The sequence below is a fragment of the Aethalodelphis obliquidens genome, unplaced genomic scaffold (genome assembly GCF_003676395.1).
Source record: "Aethalodelphis obliquidens isolate GAN/ISIS:26980383/991018 unplaced genomic scaffold, ASM367639v1 scaffold120, whole genome shotgun sequence".
Lineage (NCBI taxonomy): Eukaryota > Metazoa > Chordata > Mammalia > Artiodactyla > Delphinidae > Aethalodelphis > Aethalodelphis obliquidens.
The window spans coordinates 1852828-1866766 of NW_020838064.1; the positions used below are offsets into that span (position 1 = coordinate 1852828).

The window sequence follows — 13939 nt, forward strand, 5'->3', positions numbered from 1 at the left end:
GTTTATTCGAGATGTTTCCTGTTTCTTAAGGTAGGATTGTATTGCTATAAACTTCCCTCTTAGAACTGCATTTGCTGCATCCCATAGATTTTGAGTTGTCGTGTCTCCATTGTCATTTGTTTCTAGGTACTTTTTGATTTCCTCTTTGATTTCTTCAGTGATCACTTCGTTATTAAGTAGTGTACTGTTTAGCCTCCATGTGTTTGTATGTTTTACAGATCTTTTCCTGTAATTGATATCTAGTCTCATAGCGTTGTGGTCGGAAAAGATACTTGATACAATTTCAATTTTCTTAAATTTACCAAGGCTTGATTTGTGACCCAAGATATGATCTATCCTGGAGAATGTTCCATGAGCACTTGAGAAAAATGTGTATTCTGTTGTTTTTGGATGGAATGTCCTATAAATATCAATTAAGTCCATCTTGTTTAATGTATCATTTAAAGCTTGTGTTTCCTTATTTATTTTCATTTTGGATGATCTGTCCATTGGTGAAAGTAGGGTGTTAAAGTCCCCTACTATGAATGTGTTACTGTCGATTTCCCCTTTTATGGCTGTTAGTATTTGCCTTATGTATTGAGGTGCTCCTATGTTGGTTGCATAAATATTTACAATTGTTATATCTTGTTCTTGGATTGATCCCTTGATCATTATGTAGTGTCCTTCTTTGTCTCTTCTAATAGTCTTTATTTTAAAGTCTATTTTGTGTGATACGAGAATTGCTACTCCAGCTTTCTTTTGGTTTCCATTTGCATGGAATATCTTTTTCCATCCCCTTACTTTCAGTCTCTATGTGTCTCTAGGTCTGAAGTGGGTCTCTTGTAGACAGCAAATATATGGGTCATGTTTTTGTATCCATTCAGCCAATCTGTGTCTTTTGGTGGGAGCATTTAGTCCATTTACATTTAAGGTAATTATCGATATGTATGTTCCCATTCCCATTTTCTTAATTGTTTTGGGTTCGTTATTGTAGGTCTTTTCCTTCTCTTGTGTTTCTTGCCTAGAGAAGTTCCTTTAGCAGTTGTTGTAGAGCTGGTTTTGTGGTGTTGAACTCTCTCAGCTTTTGCTTGTCTGTAAAGGTTTTAATTTCTCCATCAAATCTGAATGAGATCTTTGCTGGGTAGAGTAATCTTGGTTGCAGGTTTTTCTCCTTCATCACTTTCAATATGTCCTGCCACTCCCTTCTGGCTTGCAGAGTTTCTGCTGAAAGATCAGCTGTTAACCTTATGGGGATTCCCTTGTGTGTTATTTGTTGTTTTTCCCTTGCTGCTTTTAATATGTTTTCTTTGTATTTAATTTTTGACAGTTTGATTAATATGTGTCTTGGCGTATTTCTCCTTGGATTTATCCTGTATGGGACTCTCTGTGCTTCCTGGACTTGATTAACTATTTCCTTTCCCATATTAGGGAAGTTTTCAACTATAATCTCTTCAAATATTTTCTCAGTCCCTTTCTTTTTCTCTTCTTCTTCTTGATCCCCTATAATTCGAATGTTGGTGCATTTAATGTTGTCCCAGCTGTCTCTGAGACTGTCCTCAGTTCTTTTCATTCTTTTTTCTTTATTCTGCTCTGCAGTAGTTATTTCCACTATTTTATCTTCCAGGTCACTTATCCATTCTTCTGCCTCAGTTATTCTGCTATTGATCCCATCTAGAGTATTTTTCATTTCATTTATTGTGTTGTTCATCATTGTTTGTTTCATCTTTAGTTCTTCTAGGTCCTTGTTAAATGTTTCTTGCATTTTGTCTATTCTATTTCCAAGATTTTGGATCATCTTTACTATCATTATTCTGAATTCTTTTTCAGGTAGACTGCCTATTTCCTCTTCATTTGTTAGGTCTGGTGGGTTTTTATCTTGCTCCTTCATCTGCTGTGTGTTTTTCTGTCTTTTCATTTTGCTTATCTTACTGTGTTTGGGGTCTCCTTTTTGCAGGCTGAAGGTTCGTAGTTCCTGTTGTTTTTGGTGTCTGTCCCCAGTGGCGAAGGTTGGTTCAGTGGGTTGTGTAGGCTTCCTGGTGGAGGGTACTAGTGCCTGTGTTCTGGTGGATGAGGCTGGATCTTGTCTTTCTGGTGGGCAGGTCCACGTCTGGTGGTGTGTTTTGGGGTGTCTGTAGACTTATTATGATTTGGGGCAGCCTCTCTGCTAATGGGTGGGGTTGTGTTCCTGTCTTGCTAGTTGATTGGCATAGGATGTCCAGCACTGTAGCTTGCTGGTCGTTGAATGAAGCTGGGTGCTGGCATTGAGATGGAGATCTCTGGGAGATTTTCGCCGTTTTATATTATGTGCAGCTGGGAGGCCTCTTGTGGACCAGTGTCCTGAAGTTGGCTCTCCCACCTCAGAGGCACAGCACTGACTCCTGGCTGCAGCACCAAGAGCCTTTCATCCACACCGCTCCTTAATTTGGGATGATTCGTTGTCTATTCATGTATTCCACAGATGCAGGGTACATCAAGTTGATTGTGGAGCTTTAATCCGCTGCTTCTGTGGCTGCTGGGAAAGATTTCCCTTTCTGTTCTTTGTTCTCACAGCTCCCAGGGGCTCAGCTTTGGATTCGGACCCGCCTCTGCGTGTAGGTTGCCGGAGGGCGTCTGTTCTCTGCTCAGACAGGACGGGGTTAAAGGAGCCGCTGATTCGGGGGCTCTGGCTCACTCAGGCCGAGGGGAGGGAGGGGCACGGAGTGCAGGGCGGGCCTGCGGCGGCAGAGGCCGGCGTGACGTTGCACCAGCCTGAGGCGCGCCGCGTGACGTTGCACCAGCCTGAGGCGCGCCGTGCGTTCTCCCGGGGGAGTTGTCCCTGGATCCCGGGACCCTGGCAGTGGCGGGCTGCACAGGCTCCCCGGAAGGGGGTGTGGAGAGTGACCTGTGCTCGCACACAGGCTTCTTGGTGGCGGCAGCAGCGGCCTTAGCGTCTCATGCCCGCCTCTGGGGTCCACGCTTTTAGCCGCGGCTCGCGCCTGTCTCTGGAGCTCCTTCAAGCAGCGCTCTTAATCCCCTCTCCTCGCGCACCAGGAAATAAAGAGGGAAGAAAAAGTCTCTTGCCTCTTCGGCAGCTCCAGACTTTTCCCCGGACTCCCTCCCGGCCAGCCGCGGCGCACTAACGGCCTGCAGGCTGTGTTCACGCCGCCAACGCCAGTCCTCTCCCTGCGCTCCGACCGAAGCCCGAGCCTCAGCTTCCAGCCCCGCCCGCCCCGGCGGGTGAGCAGACAAGCTTCTCAGCTGGTGAGTGCCGGTCGGCCCTGATCCTCTGCGCGGGAATCTCTCCGCTTTGCCCTCCGCACCCCTGTTGCTGTGCTCTCCTCCGCGGCTCCGAAGCTCCCCCGCTCCGCCACCCGCAGTCTCCGCCCGCGAAGGGGCTTCCTAGTGTGTGGACACTTTTCCTCCTTCACAGCTCCCTCCCGCTGGTGCAGGTCCTGTCCCTATCCTTTTGTCTCTGTTTATTCTTTTTTCGTTTGCCCTACCCAGTTACGTGGGGGGTTTCTTGCCTTTTGGGAGGTCTGAGGTCTTCTGCCAGCGGTCAGTAGGTGTTCTGTAGGAGTTGTTCCACGCGTAGATGTATTTCTGGTGTATCTGTGGGGAGGATGGTGATCTCCGCGTCTCACTCTTCCGCTATCTTCCCGGAAGTCCAATTTTTTTTTTTTGGAAAGACCAGTGCATAAACTAGGGAAGGACCAAGATTTGAAATCTGCATACAAAAGCATCTGCAAAACAATGATATCGAATATATTACTGCGGGTTGTGTGGGAAAGTTTTAAAAAGTATATACATTTTTAATGCCCTTCCTGCTAGTATAGTCTATATTATTTCAAATACAATCTTGTGGGGCTGATTCTCTACTTTGCCTGATTTCATTAGACACATGAATTGGATCATGAAATAGAACCACTTAATATTATGACCTGATGATCTCTGAATCCTCATTACTGGAATTAGAGGATGACTTTAGCCTAAATATCAACCTTGGATACTGAAAAGGTGAATGGGAACAAGCTGCTAATTCAGGAGAGTGTTGGGATGTCAAGGAAAATGTGTCAAAGTGGCCTGATGAAGTGGCTCATGGAACCAGATGGGACTGGCCTTAAATAACAATTCATAAGTTACTCACTGTGACCTTGAACAAGCTTAATTTAATTCCCACGAGACAGTTTTCTCATCTGAAAAAAGGAGGTGACAGCATTTTAAGAGTTATGATGATTAAATGAAGTAAGAAGATCACATCAATTTCTTACTTAAAATTCCCCATTGCCTTTTACCACCAAATTCCTCACCAGGGCCCACAGAGCTTTGCACGATTTTGTTCCTGCCCACCCCCCCCCCCCCTTGCCTTGTCCAATACCATTCTCTGCTGGGTCACTGTGCTTCAGCAGTCCTAGTCTTCTGTTTTTTCCTTGAGTACTCAAAATTATTCCCATTTCAAGGCCTCTGTCCTTTTTTCCCCTCAGCCTGGAATGTTCTTTATATGACTGTTTCCTTTTAATTTGGATTCCAGTTCTGTTACCTTCTCAAAAAGGCCTTCCCTGACTAACTTGTCTGCTCTTCTTTCCTCCTGACCTTAGTCACTATCATTTATTTCCTAGAAATTATCACTACCTGAAATGATTTTATTGGCTTCCTTGTGTATTGTCTCTCCTACTCGGGCAGGGGCCCTATCTGTCTTGTTCACTGAATCTGTCTTCAATCACTATGCCTAGAATGGATCTTGCCACATAGTGTATTTAAATACATATGAGTCAAATAAATCAATGACCGTGGGAGTGCTGGGACACACGGTTGTTAAATGAGTGCCCACTCTCTTGGCGCTCTTTATTTCCATTCCTGGACATATTCAAGTTGATAGTCTAGTCATTGGAGATGCTGAAGATGAATAAAAGGAATTTCTAATGATGAAGGTTAGAAAGCAAGCTTGTAAAGGTCTATAACATATATTTCCTGTAATGTGCTAGGAAATCATTGGAAATTGGACCTACCAACATCTAGGTTTTATAATCTTGGGCAAAGGGATCTCTTGGGCCTTAGCTTTCTTTCTTTTTGATATTCGGGTGAAATAATCCTTAAGATTCTCTCCGGCGTCCTATGATAGTAAAATAAGAATCCACCCTTTGCTGGTTACTCTGTAATCACTTCCTATCTCACTTCACCCTTGATTTTTCACTGTTTCGTGCCTTGCGATCTGGCCACTATGGACTGCATCACCTGCACTCCCTTCCTCGCTGACTTCTCTTTGAGCTCGGCCAGTGGAGGCATCAGCATGATATCAGAGGAAGGAAGAAAGAGGTTGGGGTACCCCTTCCTTCCTCTCTGGCATCATGTCTCTGGCAGCGGTGTGGCACCTGCTTGCTGGAAGGCCCCTTCTCCAAAGCACATCCTACTCTGAGCCGCAGTAACAGCTATTTCCTCCCGTTGCCCCATCAGGCATAGGGAGGTAAGGCTTCCTATTGTTTCTAGTTCCCGGGTGCCTCAATAGCTCTTATTCTTGCTCAGATCATTACTGAATAGTCTCTTGGTTAAAGTCTTTTTATTGAAATCATCTGAGTGAGATTTGCTTCCCTCCAAGGCTCTGATTGCTATACAATCCATTTGGAAATATATACAGAGAAGCAGATTCTAAGGACACCCATGGAAAACCATTTGTAGATTTAATAGACATCACTGTGAAGATTTCTTCTTTGGTTTGATCTGAATCCCTTATACTGCAGTTTAGGTCTCATTCCTTCTTGTTTTATCTCCAGTGGAGAGAAATATCATGTTACCGCCATTCACTAGGTAACAAAGTTCCGCAGACATGGTAACTCCTCATGCAGAGTTGGTGAGACGGCATCTCTCTTCCCCGTAGCCCTGTTTTTAATCAGAAAAGTTTTCTTTTTCTTTTTCTGGCATGACAGTGACACATTCTTTCAATAAACCCAGGAAATCCACTGTGTCTATTCATCCCATAGACACAAACCTCTCATCCCCCTTGTTGTGTCTGGCAAGTACTCAGACTAATTGCACACCCTCACAGAGGCTGAGCCATCACATTTAGCCAATAAATGTAATAAAAGGATTATTATTTAACAGTTCAACTTCCATCAACTCACTTTTATCCTGCTTCCCTGAGTTGGTGAACAAGATTAATGAGAACAGTGTGGTCATGCTTACCAGCTTCTGTTTGCAACCTTCTTATCAAAATCTTTGCTCTTCTGTACTTCCCTCTCAACTTGTAAGTTACTTGCGTGCTCCAAGTTGATGCAAAGATAGATTATGGTAATAGTTTGTGGGTGGCTGTCAGAACTGACAGTGGTTTGTGTGGGAAATGCATAGCTAGTTTGAGAGCTGTGGTTAGAATTCCTGATAGAGTCAATTAAAAACAAAAATTACACCTCACAGGGAAAGGTCAAATCAAGTGTTTTAATTAGGATGCTGTTATACTATATCTCACGCTTGGATGACCTGGGTTTGAAGAGTTGGAAAACTATGTAATATAACCAACTGTAAAAAGGGCACAAAAATAATGTGAACTTTTGGAGGGATGAATCAGAATCTTGCAGAGACGCAATGAGGTAGAGTGGAAAGGATGAAGTGTTCGGTGACTTGGGTTCTACTCTGGACAAAATCATTTAAGCCTTTGGGCCTAGCATCCTTACCTGTAAGAGGATGTACAATTGGAGACTCTTTTTAGCTCTACTATTAATAATCACCACCCCATGAAGTACGTACTGGAATTACTATTAGCCCGATTTTATGGACAGGAAATTGAGACTCAGAAAGATTGAAAACATTGCCCAAGGCCACACAGCTAGAAAGTGGCAGAGCCTGCAAAGTTATAGCTGACAATAACTCACTCCAAACTTTGGTGTCCTGACCTTGAAAGTGTCTACTTACCTCTCAGGCACCTGGGAAAATTTGACTTTTACACCACTTTCTACATGAGGACAATCTTTCAGAGATCTTCAAGGACTTGTTCAAGGTCAAACATCTAGTACATTGTGGAGCTAGGACATGAATTTGTGATTGTCTGACTTCAAAGCCCAAGCTCTCAGCCATTATGCTAGATCTCCACTTATGATAACAGCCACCACAGTCTCGAAGATGCATAGACGATGTAGTCAGAAAAGAATTCAGATTTATAACCAGTAAGCTACCTAATTTAGGATTATAGGAAGCAGAGCTCAGTGGCAGGGGCAGGTGGGACTCAGGTCTCATTCTAGCACCAGCACAAAGCATAAGGGAGATGCTTATTTAAAAATTTTAATCAGAGTTCTGCCATTGCTTGAGCATATATGCATCTACCAAACACCAAGTGTGCACCATATTAGAATTTATTATAATACAAACAAGTCCAAACACAATATATCTAATTAAGAAAATATGAACATCTACTATTTTTCTATGGTAACATTTTATTCCATTCTTTCAACTGGAATAGCCAACACTAGAGTCTCTTATTCACTTCAGATAGGCCCCCAGTTTGGACCAGTAGGCACCAACTGTGCAAAGTAACCTTTTCTAATTGCAGAGTGTTTGCAAAATGAAACTTCATGCCTTCTCGTGGTCTGTTTTTTATGGTTTGTCTCTCATCCTCCTTATTTCCTTCCTATTAGACAGTTCAGTCCTTGAGTTGTTCAATAAAAAAGATACAGTGTGTACATGTGTAGCATCACTGCATGCCCAACCAAGGACACAAATCATACAAGAGGAATGCTAGTTAACAGTCTTTGAAGGAGGCATCACAAAATCCTGATATAAGGCAATTGCTTGAGTGCAATCAACAGCAGCTGTTTACGTGACAGGCTTCAAAATTCAAGGCTTTATTTCTAAAACTGGCCTGAAAGAAAAGGCTTAACAGTTTGTTTTTTTCTTTAAAAAAACTTTTCATTTTTGTCCACAATTATTACTATAAATAAGAATAAATTAAAAGTCCTTAGATTATCTGAAATAAACTTTAGGAGATATGTATCAACCTAAGCCAACAGGCGTTTGTATGCATTTTAACCAGAAGACAACACCTCTGGGCTGCCTTCAAAAATCAGACCTCTTTTAAACATTACTGTATCAAAATATAAAATACAGTCAGAAGGAAGAATGATCACAATACTAGTTGGTACAGCCTCAGTTGTTAAGAGAAGTAATAAACGAGTGTATGAGGAAAACATTCCAAATGCACACCCAGTTTTTACTTTTTAAACATCAATAAATAATTGTTACATACAACTAAAAACGTGGAGCAGAGAGCATTGAGATCCACATACATATTTTTCATCTTACATACATTCTCAAAAAGGAATTGCTTAACCTTTATAGATATTGCACTGTGACTCATTCATGTATAGTTCAGACTAGCATTTTTCAGAGCTATGTGTTTAAAAATAAATAATTAAATAAATACGTATATATATTAGGTGTAGGTAGCCTTTGGTCAATGTTCATTCACAAGGGGGTGTGGTGGAGTCGCATCATACACACATTTAATGAACAGGTGCCTGACTACACATGCTTGGCAAAAAAGAAACAGAGGGAAATGCAGCTTAAGGGGAAATCTGTGGGGAAATCAGGCCACTCTTCCACTAGATGTGCACATGCCCTGGGGAGAGTGTGACCTGGGAGATAACGAATCTGCTTGTCCCTCAGTCAAGCAACTGCCATGAACCTCTTCTAGTGGGAGCATCTTGCTGCACCAGTGTGATCCTAATGTTCTTGGGTACATGAGAGTCATACCATATGGTCCCTAAATGCAAGCCAACTCCGTCTTGTCTTCAACAGAAGAAACAGCAAACTGTTCCAATGCTGGAAGAAAACTTAGCTAAGTTTTTAAGGGGTAGAATATGGTCTCCAACATGGCTCCTTCCTGAGAACTTTGCAGAAATAACTTTGGCTCTGCCAGATTTTTGATGAGACTCTACTGCAATTATTTAAAAGGAGTAGGGGGCTTCCCTGGTGGCGCAGTGGTTGAGAGTCCGCCTGCCGACGCGGAGGACACGGGTTTGTGACCCGGTCCGGGAAGATCTCACATTTCGCGGAGCGGCTGAGCCCGTGAGCCATGGCCGCTGAGCCTGCACATCCGGAGCCTGTGCTCCGCAACGGGAAAGGCCCGCGCACTGCAAAAAAAAAAAAAAAAAAAAAAAAAAGGAGTAGGAATTCGGATCATCAGGATGAATGTGACCTAAAGTTGATTGAATTAGTGTTGAGGACATTGGTTGAAGTTTAGGGATTGCGTGGCATCGGAGCCTTTTCTACCCTGCTCATTTATTGCAAGTTCCCTTTAAGAGGGTAGACATGTCTTCCAATTTAGGGACAAAAGTGCAGTAAAAATTCAGCCTGAGGAACCTAGTGTTCCAGGTGGACTGTCTGCTTTTTGTTGGGTCACCAAAAATATCATACAATTCCAAAATCATTTTGGAAGACTTCTTCTAGAACAGGGATAAGTTCAAATACTGGGAATCTGGGAGAGAAGTTTTTAAGAAAATGTAACTGAGAAAAACTCCAGCATGGATTTTTCTTTCAAAACACATCATGGGGTACATAGGAACCTAATGTAATCAAGTCTGTGTGTGTGCACACACATGAGTTGTAGTTCCCAGGGAAGCCTCTATTAATTACACCGTAGAACTGTTCTTGCCTTGGACAGACAAGAGCAGAATAAATAAATTCATATTTTATTATTTTTGCAAAGGATCTGGGTTAAATAGCATCACCAAAAACGGGCACCACCCTTTTGAGCCATGTGCATCAAAGCGCAGACATGCAGACAACATGCATACCTTTCCACTGCCATTTGCGGCCGAATGGCAATGCCAGCTGGACAGTGGGGCAGAGCTGAGAATGTCTCCCTTCACACCTGGAGAGCTACAGTTCCTGACCCTCAAAAACTAAACCCAGTTCCAAATCACTTCAAATAAAACAGTTTGGTGACGGCTTCAGCAAGCAAGGAGGCAGGGTTGGCAACTCTACACATAAAGGCTTCTCCAGGAAGCGTGAGCGGCACCGCAGCAAGAAGCTATTTGAGTAAGGAGACCGTACACAGCTGACACAAGGATGGATTGAAACAATGGCAAGAGTGGGCTTATTTTTTTGTTTTTCTGGGCTCAAGAACTCCTCCTATATCCCCACACACCAGGCAGGGTCTTTGTTTTGGAGGAACTAGTTAAAATCTATACATAATGGCAAATAGAAAGGCTGCATCTTAGACCCCAGGTCTGAGTGTCGTGGTTATGTGGGTCAGGAGCCTTTGCACAGAAGCTCTGACCAGAGTTTGAGTAAGATCCAATCCTCGCCTGCCCCCAGAATCTCATTCTACAGATTGGGGTGCCAGGGCCACTTCAAGACCAAAACCCTCACTAGGACAAAGGGCACCTTGGAAAATTCTCGAATTGGTCAGCATCGTTAGCTGCTGGTAACAACACAGGGAAATGATGGATGACCTCAGCTCTTGGAAGAAGAGTGTGGGCTCAGCTATGTGCTACTGTGGCTTGATGTGTCACATAAATGAGCGGTTTCCAGTGACTGTGGATGGTGCCAAGGCTAAGTCATAGACTATTTCTCTACTGTGTGTCCTTACAGGCCACAGGATAATGACACAACCTCCAATGACATCTTCAAACTGGTAGGGACTTCTGCTGTCAGCATGACTTTGTAGAAATGAATGCATAAATGAAAACAAGATTCATGCTTTTCTTTCTTCTCCTCCATCTTTCCTCATCTACCAGTCTGAGAGTTGCTCAATCTGTGGAGACAGGAAATCAGGTTAGCACTCTTAAGGAGAGCTGTTCAGCCATAGGATGGGCCACATTCCCATCTGGAAATGGATTATGCAGAGACACGAGGTACCAAACCTATGAGGTCATGGGGATACCTTTATAGGTTTTCCATTTTTGTCATACTGGTACACCAGCATCTTTATACAGTGTGAGTTGGCCGGCGAGATCCAAGGGCTACTTGTTATGGAAAAGTTATGGTTGGTGTAGAACTGTATTGGTTGCTTCTGGCACTTGAAGAAGGCCTTGAGGGTAGCGGCCGCCATTTTGCGGAACCGCTTGCTGATGAAGCAATAGAGGAAGAAGTTGATCGCCGTGTTCAGAAGGGCCAGCATGTTGGCAATGTCGGACATAACATGCATCAGCCAGCGGTTCTGGATGGGTGCCCCATACAGGTGGTAGAGGATCATGATGATACGTGGGGCCCAGAGTGTGGCAAAGATGGAGGTAATGGTAAACAAGATGGCAGTGGTTTTCCCTGTGGAGTAGCCACGGAGGCGAAAATTGCTCTTCCGCCTGAGCTTGTATACAATGATTGAGTTCAATATGAAGAAGATGGAACAGGGCACCAAGTACACAGTGAAGCAGTGAATCCAGATAAGGACATGGTGCACGGAGGTGCTGATGTAGTCTTCAGTCCAGATGTTGGGCCACCAGTAGTAGGGGATGCTGGTCAGGAAGCAGGTGACATAAACACTTACAATGACTTTCCGGGTGCGGGCTGGGTAGGAGACCATGTGGTACTTGAGCGGGTGGCAGACCGCAATATACCGGTCAATGGTTAATGGCACAGTAATCCAAATTGAGGTGTGGATGGATGAGAATTCCAGCACTTCTATGATCTTGTCGGGAACCTGAGGCATCTGCATGTTCAAGATGAAATCTTCCAACAGGAAGTCCACGAACACAATGAAAAAGAGGACCAAGATGTCAGCAGCAGCAAGTGCCAAGAGATAGTTGTAGGAGGACTTCTGTCTCCTGGCCACCAGCTGAGAGAGGATGATCACGGTTAGGATATTTGCTGTGGAGAGAAGAGAATCTGGCTTACATCTGAAGCAAGATGACTTTATTGCCTACTAGGGGCCCCTAGGCATAGTGTATCAGGCACTCCCACGGAAATCAAAGGGACTGAACCCATGCTCTTGAGGGACAATCTCTGCACTGCAATTGCACCTCATACAAACATCTGGATACGATTCTGACAAAGTTTCCTGTTCACATGGTACTTAATTTGTCCCTCACACAGTCATGACAGTGGTGCTGCCGTTGTCCTCACTTCAGAAATGAGACTGGGTCTCAGAGAACTTAAGGAACTCACTTAGAGCCACAGAGTTAGTCATTCATGGTGACAGGGACCAAACCCAGATCCTCTAATCCCCAATCCTCTGCTCTTTCTTTTGTCTGACTGCATGGAGAATATGGGGCTGGGATGGCATTTCCTGTTTCCCATGCTCAAGTAGGACATTGGACTATACAACCTCTTAAGAACCTTTAGAACTTGGATTTTAAGACCTTTCTTTTTTAAGTGGGTTCAGAATTGAAGGAATGGAGAAGATCATGACCTTTAGATTAATTTAAAAATAAATTATATTTATTTTTAGAGTCGGTACACATGGTACATAATTAAAGTTAATAGAAAAGTAAAATTTCCTTCCACTCTTATTCTGCAACCACCCAAATATCCCTCCCTCAGGGCAATCATAGTTAATAAATAATCTGTGCTTATGCATGTCTGTATAATATGTATGTATATAGGTTTTGCAAATATAGTAGCAATAGATTATTTTTCTGGGGGTCAGAATTGTTTTGGAATGCATCCACATAATTCTGATCAGTTTTAAAAAAACAAATGTCTCTCTGAATAAGATACATCTGGAAAGTCATTAGGAACTCACTCTAAAATGATATCCCAATGGATAACATCTGGAAGTCATTCTACACATTTATTCTCATTAAGTCACAACCAAACCTGAAATTTGAACATTATTAATCTTAGTTTGCAAACAAGGGTCTGAGAGAATTTATGTCCCCTGTCTGAAGTGCAGTGGCAGAGCTGGAATCCAGGGCTCTCTTTCTCACATGTGCCTTTAAAATTATTTCGCAATAGTTCACATGTGAAAATGTCTTTAATATGCACACTCTGGTGTATTCATCACTCAGGTTAAACAAATTGTAACACTTTGCCACATATGCTTTAGTTCTTTTTAAATAAAGAAACGACACTATAGATGCAGTTGAAGTCTTCTTTGAAATTGTTCCGGCCCATCATTTCCCTTCCCCCTTTCCCCGCCAGAGGCAGCCACAGTGCTGCGGTCTTCAGGGCCACGTTTGCATACTCTTAACTTTCTTTTGTACAGAACCTGCCACTCTACATGCTGCTTTTTTTCACACAACAAGTTGCTTTTGAGACCTCTTTTTTTTGATACATGTAGGTGTATTTCACTCATCTTAACAACTGTAGAGCAATTCCATTAATAACCTTATTGCAATTTATTTATTCATGTATATACAGACATTTATACATATACACACGTGTCTATATATGTATATATACACATATTAATGTAGACATATACATCTAGCTGTCTATATGTGTATATATATACACATATACTATATATAGACATCTATGTGTCTTGGTATATGTATGTGTGTGTGTATATATATATATATATACATATACACATTTAAATTGGTTTCAGGATTTTGCTGTTATAAACTGCTATAGTTAATACCTTGATATGACTCTCCATGACAAGTAGCTATGTGTCAGAGTTTCTCTCAGGTAGTATATACGTATGTAGAAGGGTGTTTATTATGCTTTAGAATATGTGCATCTTCATCTTTACCAGATATTGCTGAATTGCTCTGTAAAGTGGTTTTACTAATCTGCACTCCCAACAGTAGAGTATGAGAGTTCCAGTTGCTCCATAACCTCTCATTACTTGGCACTGTCAGGTTTTTTTGTTTGTTTAAGTCTGTGCTGTCCTTGTTCTTGCTCAAAGCACTTTGAAATAACATTTTGAAGTGGTGGAGAGTTAAGGTACCAATTATATTAATTATCCAGTATTCATTCCCAGTGGTTTAGAGCATTCAGTACCCATGCTTTAAACCACTCGGCAATATCAGTACTTCTAAGCGGGAGTGAGGGCACCATGTGAGTATGTTACACCCTGGACAATAAAGAAAAATTATGAGTAAATTTTACTTTA

The 13939-nt window shown here is 42.6% G+C and overlaps 1 protein-coding gene across 1 annotated transcript in view; it reads right to left on the reverse strand.

Annotated features, from left to right (window-relative positions):
• Positions 1–10564: 10564 nt before the first annotated feature.
• GPR139 (G protein-coupled receptor 139) overlaps positions 10565–13939 on the reverse strand; it is a 40677-nt gene continuing 37302 nt past the window's right edge. Inside the window, exon 2 of the mRNA XM_027098110.1 lies at positions 10565–11748. Coding sequence (XP_026953911.1) covers positions 10814–11748 — 935 coding nt within the window. The 3' untranslated portion in view covers positions 10565–10813. The remainder of the gene's footprint in view (positions 11749–13939) is intronic.